Here is a 10,808-nt window from a genome sequence, read left to right on the forward strand (position 1 = left end):
TTCATTGTTATTCAGTGCTGTTTTTAAATCATTTTAACTTGAAAACGAAAAATAAAATGAAAATGAAGAAAATCACTTTCTTTTACCTTGTTCAACAAATGAGGAAAAAACAATTGGGGATACTTTTGTTCTTGTTTTTGCTTTACCCACTTGACAATACTCATACCTGCACATTTTAATGAAAAATGTGAACCTCAGAAAAAAACATTTACAAACTCTGTGAATTTTAATAATGAAAAGTTTATTTTATGTTTTTTTTTTTTAAACGAGACTGTACCAACATCGAATAATTTAATACCCTCCATTTTGATCCTGCATACCTGATTTACCAGTTGAATTGAAGACTGGACTCTTCCATAATTACTGAAAAGCATGTCACTGAAACTCCACATCCCTCTTCAAGGTTCAAAGAAATAGGAGATTAGACCCGTTACATTACTGCAACACAATACAATGGGTCCAAGACTATCTCAGAATACACATTCCTCACATTCTTTGTGAAAACAATACTGCTTGCCATGATTCCTGCATTTACAGCTTTTAAAATTGGTAAAAAGATGCATAAAATAGGAAACATTCCTAATTTTCTACACGTGCCATCAAAGCACTTAACAATATGAAAATGGCTTAAATTACATTTCATTGCAATTCTGTAGTGTTCAAAACAGGTACATACTGTGTGCATGTGCATACATTGGGTCTCAGCATTACATGTAACACCTGATACTTTACAAGTAACTGTAAACATTTTAAGGCAGCTGGCACTAAATGCTGCGTGCAGGCAGAGGTCAAGTCCCATTTCAAAAGTGGGGGTTATTCCACGCTGTCAACATGGATAAGCAAAAATACGGTATTCCTCTAGACATGACTGATGTACAACAGAAAAATAGATCTCCTTTAGCACTTAAATAAGGCAGTGCTTCGTCTACAGGGCAGTTAGAAAAACAAAGCCCCCATCCCGCCAACCTCTGCTTGCTCTTTGACGAAGATTTCAAAATATTGGTATATGATTGTAACGGCAAGCAAAATCCCAGTGCCTGACCCTATGGCTCCCAAGAAGTCGGCTAAGACCGACAGAGCTCCAATGCACAGACCTCCAAAGGCTGCTGCAGTAGGGATATACCTAAAAAACACAACAGAAACAGAATATAAATGGAACATAAAATACCCCACTAGCAAGGGATTTATGTTTATGTAAAACTGCTTTTACCTGTTAAGTTCATGGACCATCGATGTTTCTCTGTGTCCTCTCATCACCATCTGCTGTTCTTTCAGCTGTTTTGCTACCTGCAGAAATTAAAGATGTTGTTCATATCCCCACAAGCCTGAAGAAAACCATTTCACTATTTTGAACACCTGAATGGAGATCAGAATAATTTCCGTGTTTCTAAGAAGTGCTAGTAGCCAAACTCCCTATTAATATCATTGAGTCTCGATACAGTTTGCTATACTCTAAAAAAATGACAATCTCCAATATCCTATTAAAGAAAAAACTCACATCCTTGGCAGAGGATCCAGAAACATCAATCCACGTCTTTGAAAAGAAGGCACACGACCCCAGCATGAAAATGATGTAGACGACGACATGGATAGGGTCTTCGAAAATTGCGCCGATGGACTCGGGGGGGGAGAGGTAGTAGCAGAGACCGCCGACAGGGTAGGAGCGAGCAGGCCCTCCGCCCCCCACATCCTGGGAATTCAACAGTGAACACACACAGTCCACCCTTTAGAACTGACGGCCCATCGGATGTGGTACGTTCATGCATTCTCAGAGCAAGCAATCTTAAAAATAAATCAGTTTCTTTTTATACCCACTCCCCCCCTTAGGTCACATTTGCAAGCAGAAAGCACAGATCGTGGAACCCTAATTCATTATATAGGTCTCCAAATCTGGCACTTTTTTAGACTTGAACTCCTGTACTATGCAGCGGGACTAATTCATCCAACACGCTGCTCTGCAGTTCCTGACATGAAAGTCAGCACTGACTGGACGGGTGGCGCCTCTCTGAAGCTACCTCACAGGAAAAACTACGGCAAAAAATGAGAAGATCTTACTTCACATGTCACTTAGTCTACTGCCAACCCATAGTCTATATGAAAACCTTTAACAAGCTAGTTTGAGCCTTCAAGGGTTTCGTTGTAGGAAAATGTGTTAACTGCTAAGGATTATATAAATGGGAACTTATTTATAGACATTCTATAAAATATATATGATAAACAAGATAACAGAAGACCACTAGGTTTGTGAGCTTCACTGGGTAACTGCAACTACATCCTCACAATTGTTTAAATGCAAGCACATACCGCCCACTGTCCCAGCAGATTGACCAGGATGTTCCCGCTGAAACGAACAGACAGCATTTGAGAGATGACATAAAGGTTGGAAACCAGAGCAGACTGAAGGATGATTGGGATGTTGGAGGTGTAGAAGAGCTTTATGGGATAGCTGCTGTATTGTCCACGGTAACGGGCAGACTTGATTGGCAGATCTACGCGGAATCCCTGGGAGGAGAAAATAATACCGTCAACGCAAACTGTGTAAAACTCTAAAAACAAACTGCTTGAGCACATACTCAAGCATTGAGTACCTAAAGTGTTATGAATGAGTGGTAGCTTAGAGAATGGTAATTCTCTTCTGTTCAAGGAATACCCAGGTAACAAAGTAACCACACAGTCTTTTAATTAAATAGAAATGGAGTACGTGACAGCACACAAACCACTTTAAAGTCTACAAGTCTGATAAATGATTAATCCATTAACAGCAAAATACATTACGGCCAACTGACAGCTTGAGCTTAATCTACTTACCTGGAAATATATGACTACAGCAAAAACGAAGATCGTTGAGATCAGGTTCATGAGGTTAGGCAGGTTCTGGCGGTAAAAGGCTTCTCGGAGAGCGCGGACTTTGTCGGACCGAGTTGCCAGCAGATGAAAGAGGGCAATCACCGCACCTTCAAACTCGGTCCCTTGAAAAACAAAAAAGGAAATCTCTGATGGAAAGCTTTAAAAACAACATTACTTCAATAGCGAGACAAATATATGTCCTCAGTGCACGTCTTGCAGCAAAAATATATTTAAATACGTTTGAAACATTACCTCTGCCAGTGTTTATGGTAGTTGGGCTGAAGGCCTTCCACACAATTGTCTCACATATGTTTGTTGCGATAAACAGGGAAATGCCAGATCCCAGGCCATAGCCCTTCTGCAGCAGCTCGTCCAGCAGCAGCACAATCAAGCCAGCAACAAAAAGCTGTGCAACACAACCGTTCACTTGGTCAGTATTTCATTTTTAAAAATGACACCGTGTTCTTTTACCAAAGGAGTCCTGTTCCTTTTGCTCCTCAACACGAAGGAAACACTTTAACGACAAGTATATGATAACGGACACAAAAATTCCAGAGCGAGCTTGTTGGACTCTGAAACAAGCCATCCTGCAATGTTCTAGAAGCTGGTATCCTGGCCTCCTTCAAAACACAGCTGGATGAGATCCTTGGATCCTCAGATCTGCTAGCTGCTATCAAAAATAGTGAGATGGGCCAGATGACTTCCTCTCATTATTTATGTGCTTATGTGAAGCTGCACCACCTTTTACCCTAACTTTTTAAGGCAAACAGAAGCAAGGATGTATGACAAATGACCGCTCACCTGAATTATGATTAAGAGACAGATGCCAGCCCCCATTTCTGCCGGGTCTCCATACATTCCAGTCATCACGTACACAATGGCCTGGCCAATGGTTATAATCATCCCGAACACTAAGGGTGGAAAAGTCACACCACAAGCAAACATCAATAAGGTTTAAGGCCTGTTACTCAAGAATAAAAAAACAGAACACTCATAACGAATGGCATAGTGCAGGTCCTTACATTTCTGTGCCCCATTGAAGAGGGCTCTATCCTTCGGTGTATCTCCAACCTCAATGATTTTAGCACCAGCCAGGAGCTGCATTATAAGTCCAGATGTCACAATTGGAGAGATACCAAGTTCCATCAACGTACCTGTAAACGGGGAAAAATAAATAAATAAATCAAGCATTCAATCAACCATTTATAACACATAATTAATTTTTGATTATTGAAGCAATAGCAGGCCAAGTGCCACCGGTCATAATAAAAGTTCTGATTAAGTTATTTGGAAATACATAATCTAACAGAGACTTAGAAAATATGAAGACTTTCACACTAACACCCTTTACATTAAAAACCCCATCAATAATTACATATTCTAGAAAGTCTAGGCTGTAAGTTTTAAGTCGGTAAAAGTAATCATGAGAAAATACAAAGGTCTTATCCTGCTAACAACTGAAAACCACTGTCAGGGGCAAATATCTGCATGTGTATTACAGTAGAAGTGGCAGAATCTTTGCCGATGTCTTTATTAGGAGACAATGATGACTGCAACTCTTGAGAGATGCCGTTACGATCGTATACCAGTCCATATTGTTCTCCAGATCTTGATATTCTGTAAATGGCACTTTGCAGAAATATACATGGAAACTGACTAAACCTTAATTATTGAATCTCTCCTGCAAACCTAAATATAACAATAATGCCCCAGCAAAATTTGTTGTTTGTGATGGAGGTGTAAGCTGGTGATGAGGTGGGGTGCACAGAAGTCGGGAGTAGCACAGAATTCACACAGGCAGCTAGTTAGATCCTCACTACCAGCTTGCTGTACTTCCAACTTGTAACTATCTCTGGAAACCCTCCCATGTTTTTTTCTAATTTTGTTTTAAAAAGGAAAAAAAAAAGGGAATGCCATGCTGGTATTACAACATGACCAACTGTGAAGCTGCAAGGACTGGGAGCCCTGCCACAGCCGGGCAGAAGAGGGACTGTGACGTAGACTCCCTCAGGAAGTCACTCCGTACGTTCATGGGAGTTGTAGTTCGTTAACCCACTCTACAGCTGTGAGCAATTATAGCCAGTTTTAATACCCAGCTCCCCTTACGACAGGGTTACACGGGCAAACCTGGAAACAAAGTAACAGGCCTATAATATTTTGTTAGTAAGTCATTAGGCCCCCTCTGAGCATCACTGCCATCATAGCCCCTGAGCAAGGCCCTTAACCCCAATCTGGTTTGTGACCATCAGAGAAATACAAGTACTCTTGGTAACACCACTGTACCGCCTTAACGGAACTTTCCATCCTTGAGTACCGAATACCCTCTTTCCCCCCCATTTCTCAAACTCCAAAAAAAAATGAACCGATAGGCATCGTTTCCAAAACCCCCTTACCTCTATTGGATGCCAGAATGACTCTCATCCAATAGAAAGGATCTGCCGAGTCTGATGACATGATTCCAAATAATGGAATCTGTGAAGAAAAGTAAAAAATGCTTATTATACTTTATGAAGACTGAAAACTGACAACTAGACTTTGCATTTTCAGTTATCTCCCGAGTTCGTAACGCTATGATAAAAACCTTTTAAATACATTTCACAGCAAGGTCAAATAAAGGAAAAATTAAAAATATGAACTAGCTTGTGGAAGTTTAACTAGCTATTGGATATTTATAAATTTTCCTTTGCACAGACATCTATACCAATCCAATAAACAGCAGAAACAACAGTCTATCAATACTGAGCAGCTCTACAAAACTTTAATCTGGGGCGCAGACAGAATTTTTTTACTTAAGTCACAAGGTACACCTAAGGTTTACAAGGTAGAAATCACAAAATACCAGAGGTCTAAAGCAAACACCAGTGGCCTACCTGACAGCACACTAAGAAAATGAAGAGTGTAATAGCCGTCCATAGTACCTTCTCCCTGAATTGTATCTATAAAATAGACATGAAGAGAAAACATATCAAAGAAAACATATCACTTATATCACATAAGTGAGAAGCAAAATGAGGCTTAGACTCAGTGATGATTGTTTGAGCTCTAATTCCGATGATTATTACAATAACAATTCCGATATACTGTAATATCTGTGGTGTTAAGTCAAACACTTTTCTCACCTCACAAGTTTCTCACCTAGCAAATGCAGCTTCCAATGAACACGTTACATTCAGTACAGCCACAAAATGGTCAAGGAAAAACGTAAGAATTTAAGAAAATACATATAAATCATTAGAACAAAACAATACACAACATTGTTTTGTTCTAAACAATCCCCAAAAGGGTCTTTAGCCTTACCTTTCTTTCTGGCTTCTGTATTTCAGGTAGCACAGCACAGAAGGGTTTTATGACCTCTAAAAATTTAACTGGAAAAAAAACAAAAAGATTTCTTCGTGCTAAATATTAACAGTTTATATAATGTTCTCCATGTACAAAACGCTGAATTTAACATTAAAATGCAAATAAAGGTTAAAAAGAAACTTTGCTGTAAGAACACTTTATTTAAGGGATAATACTCTTATCATGCTATATATACATACAGTATACGTTGGTCTTCTTAAAAGGTAATCATATCAGAAACGTTTTGTAATGCATCATGGAAAGTACGCAGAGAAAGCATGACCTGGCGATTGGAAACTCTAACACGTACTATACAGTACATCAACGCAAGAAATAGTTTACGTCACACAAGTAAATACTAATAGTTTACCGACCTATATTATTCGTTACTTTTCATAATGGAACATACGATATTAAAAAAAAAAAACATGCATGTCTAACGTCAGAATAAACTTTTATCAAGTAAACATTTGATTTAATTTGTGTACCTAAAGAGAGCAGTTACTCTTAGATAATGAAATACCAGTACAAAATAAAGTACTAAAATCGATTTTACAAATTAGTTTGTAAAAAACTAACTGTTATGCTGGACATTTTTGTTTTGTTTTACAGAAATGGAGTTTAAACTAATTCCTCTATATATTCCTCATATCTATCTATATATGCACTCAACAGTAAAATCGTGGCTGCAAGATGTATCTTTTACTTAACAACAAAAGCTGAATTTTCATGACTGTGCCAAGTTAAGTTAACAGCACTCACTGGTCATCTCTGGGCAAAGCAAGTTACAGCATATGCAGTCACTTGGGAAAGACTTGAACTGAAAACGCCAGGATTCACACAGCCTCGTAAAAAATACAAATCAGCGCATACTTACTCCCCATATTGCTCAGGACCTTGTTACGGTGTTACAGGGTGAGTGGATTTTTATCACGGGTGTATTTTTCGCCCCTCTCCCTGCTACACCTCTCTGTTGCTCCTTCTCTCCCTGTGCAGGGGGACGCCGAAAGGAATGGACACGTCACGTGACGCCCCCAAACAAGATGGCTAGGGAGCCGTAGTACACGTCAGCCTATAATCACTGAGAGCTGTACACACCTTCCGAGCAGATCACTGCGCCTGCGAGAGCGGCTATTGTTGCTTACAGAAACCAATCAGGCACCAGCAGAGACAACTGTATTGTTACACGTGTAGCTGTACACACGTAGCTGCCTGAAATCCCTTATTTCCCTCTGTTTTATTTGCAAACGCTATTTACTGTTTGCATTGAAATGTAAGTCACTTTAGCTAAACAGCATTTTTTTTTTAGTAAGGCAAGGTCTAGACAGCGAAATCTAAGGACCCGTATCTTATCCACGGAGCCGCTGAGGGAGATTTTAAAAAGTGCAAGAGATATTGCATATACTGTATATGACGTATCCAGCGGAAGAGAACACGGGCACATTTACTTGTTAGGACTTGTCTCTTGTGGTCAGCTCTTTCAGTCGTGTTTTCTGTAAGTAACTTGATTCTAGAAGCCACGGTAACTATTCCAAGGAATTCTAGACTAAAAATATTTAGATGAAAGGGAATAAATGTGACAAAGTTCAGTCTTTTTAATGTAGAATAGCACCCTTAACAACAAAAAAAATTTAAGTAATTAAAATATAATGTGGTACACATTTAATTAATTATTAATTACATTAATAAGGAAATGCTTCCAACCTTGTATCATATTGTTAACGACCCCATGCGTCTAGGGGTAAAGAGGTGTAACATGTAGGATGGATTTGGATGCAGGTGGGTTTCTGCTGAGGGAGTTAGGAAGCGTGACAAAATTTGGTGCAAAATTTATTTTAAAGTGAACAAGTGACTGATACGTAATTAGGACACAATAACACACATGGAAGGGGAACTACAGCGGTGCTAAAGAAAAGAAAATAAATAAAATGTAGCTGGCTAATAAAGTGAGGGAAAGTAGACCTACAGTAACTACCAAAACAAAACCCGAAACACTCGGTCTTCGGCATCTTCCAACGCCCTGGCTAACCTTCACTGACTACCCAAAACCATACAAGACAAAGGGCACTCACTCACCCATCCTTAACTAGTGTTACTGATACAAATATCAACTACGTGTGTAGAATGTACCCGACAATCTTAACTAACCCTAAACACAAAAGTTCTCACAAATACACAAACGAAAGTGCAAGGAGATTAACATAAAACAAAAAAGCTGTAGCTATACGAGCTGAGCCAAGCAAAAAGGCCCATTCAGTCTGAAAACCTCCCAGTTAAATACTGAATAAGCTGAGTTCTGATTGGTTGAGAGTTGATTGTAGATTATGTCACGATGGACGGATTAATTAATGAACCAATGGGGAGGGAGAACAACCAAAGTCAGGAAGTGTGGAACATAAGATCAAATCAAACACACAGACCATACTGGGACGTAACAACTGTATCATATACACAGTACCACCGCTCTGGGCGTCACCAGGTGGGGCATTGACACTCTGGCTAAGGATCTGTGGCTGTGGCTGGAAGTTTGCCAGTTCAAATCCCGCAGCCAGCAGAGGAATCCTACTCCGTTGGGTCCCTGAGCAAGGCCCTAAACCCCAACTGTTTCAGGGGCACGTATAAATGGCTGACCCTGCACTCTAACCCCAAGCTTCTCTCTCCCTGTCTGTGTGCCTGTGTGTCTCATGGAGAGCAAGCTGGGGCATGCAAAAAGACAAATTCCTAATGCAGGAAATTGTATATGGCTAATAAAGTGATCTTATCTGATAAACTTCAATTCATCCGCCTGCTCTAATTATTAACCCTGCTAATGATGGTGATTTTTCATTGGGCCGACTGCATTTGACCAAAGGACTCAAGATTAAAATTCAGAGGAATAAAATTTCTGCAAGATGCAAATGAAAATTAAGAGGAAGGGCAATTAAAATGCAGAACGGGGGGCCACTGTTCCTGACTAACCTTATAATAATAATAATAATTGCTTACACTTATATAGCGCTTTTCTGGACACTCCACTCAAAGCGCTTTACAGGTAATGGGGACTCCCCTCCACCAATGTGCAGCATCCACCTGGATGATGCGACGGCAGCCATAGTGCGCCAGAACGCTCACCACACATCAGCTATCAGTGGGGAGGAGAGCAGAGTAATGTAGCCAATTCATAGAAGGGGATTATTAGGAGGCCATGATTGGTAAGGGCCAATTGGAAATTTGGCCAGGACACCGGGGTTACACCCCTACTCTTTTCGAGAAGCGCCCTGGGATTTTTAATGACCACAGAGAGTCAGGACCTCGGTTTTACGTCTCATCCAAAGGACAGCGCCTGTTTACAGTATAGTGTCCCCATCACTATACTGGGGCATTAGGACCCACATGGACCACAGGGTGAGCACCCCCTGCTGGCCCCACTAACACCTCTTCCAGCAGCAACCTTAGTTTTTCCCAGGAGGTCTCCCATCCAGGTACTGACCAGGCTCACACCTGCTTAGCTTCAGTGGGTTGCCAGTTGTGAGTTGCAGGGTGACATGGCTGCTGGATACCTTCTGCATGTTCTTATAATTACAATCCCTAAAAGTCATAAGCAGGCCCACACCATGGGAGAAACACAAACGACCTTAGTGTTTGGTCTCAAATCATAAAGGCATCTTCTTATTTAGTTTTTATAAATATGTCAGTCACTGTGTCTGCAATTACTGCATTTGTTTACTCCTCTGACCACAGCAGAAAATCTTTACACTCCTGACTGCACTCATTGATTCCCTTTGTCTTCAGATGTTTTCCTACAAACTACTTTTACAGATTACTTCTACCCAAGGATCTCAACCTTTTCCGGTCTCGCTGATCTTGAACTTCATATCATTTGTTGCTTCACTATATATATTTGCTTTATATGTCCTCATTTGATATATCTGGTTCAATTATAATTTTTATTAATTCAGTTCTGTTCTTTTCCATCTAAGCAACTGATTGAGGCATTTCAAGGACTAGAACATCTTTTACAGCCTTTGTACAACTGTTGCCCTGTGTGTAACTTGTTAACCTCTTTTGGCATTGTGTTCCACTGTATGCATTGTGAACAAAGTGTTTTGTCCATCTTCACAGTTTGGAAACAAACACCACAATAGCCGAACAACTGGCGATTTGTGTATTTGAAAAGCTGTGACACAGTGGTTAGCATCATTGCTGCATTCTGCTGGGGTCCTGGGTTCAATTCCACACCTGGGGTGTCATCTGTATGGAGGCCTCCAAGAGTCCGCATGGGGTTTGTTCCATGTGCTCCAGTTTCCACACACAGTCCAAACTCGTACTGGTAATGTAGGTTAATTGGTTTCTGGGAGAAAAGGCCCTGGTGCGAATATGTGTCTGTCTGCACATCCGCTTGCAATGTACTGGCGTCCCATTAAGTGTATCCCGGGTTATGCCCATTTGTTGCTGAGACAGGCCACAACTCCCCCTATCACCCTGAATGAGATGAAGCTGTTAAAAAATGAGTGGATAGATTCATGATTTCATGTATTTTGCACAAGAGGAAAGTATATTTTTGAATTTGCGAATGCAGCACAAAATATTTATTCCTGTTTTCTGCACTTCTTCTGGACATTTAAGCAGGAACGGTGGTGGCT

The 10,808-nt window shown here is 40.4% G+C and overlaps 1 protein-coding gene across 1 annotated transcript; it reads right to left on the reverse strand.

Moving 5' to 3' along the window:
• Positions 1 to 220: 220 nt before the first annotated feature.
• LOC148655122 (protein transport protein Sec61 subunit alpha) lies at positions 221 to 7,221 on the reverse strand. The gene is made up of 12 exons (XM_088645299.1): positions 7,064 to 7,221; positions 6,145 to 6,212; positions 5,718 to 5,783; positions 5,241 to 5,319; positions 3,870 to 4,001; positions 3,649 to 3,758; positions 3,100 to 3,253; positions 2,809 to 2,969; positions 2,305 to 2,502; positions 1,499 to 1,690; positions 1,211 to 1,287; positions 221 to 1,123 (listed from the first exon to the last, which is right to left on the reverse strand). Exons 1-12 carry the CDS (start codon positions 7,068 to 7,070, stop codon positions 937 to 939), a joined length of 1,431 nt encoding a protein of 476 aa, XP_088501425.1. The 5' UTR covers positions 7,071 to 7,221; the 3' UTR covers positions 221 to 936.
• Between the last annotated feature and the right edge of the window lie 3,587 nt (positions 7,222 to 10,808).

This window comes from Lepisosteus platostomus, chromosome 9 (assembly GCF_059453375.1).
Source record: "Lepisosteus platostomus isolate fLepPlt1 chromosome 9, fLepPlt1.hap1, whole genome shotgun sequence".
NCBI lineage: Eukaryota > Metazoa > Chordata > Actinopteri > Semionotiformes > Lepisosteidae > Lepisosteus > Lepisosteus platostomus.

Excerpts from the sequence above, each read along its gene's own strand:
- LOC148655122 (XM_088645299.1), bottom strand. Across the intron at positions 3,759-3,869 it reads CTTCAATGGGGCACAGAAAT|TGTTCGGGATGATTATAACC; the intron begins GTAAGGACCTGC and ends TTCCACCCTTAG. Across the intron at positions 2,970-3,099 it reads TACCATAAACACTGGCAGAG|GGACCGAGTTTGAAGGTGCG; the intron begins GTAATGTTTCAA and ends TTGTTTTTCAAG.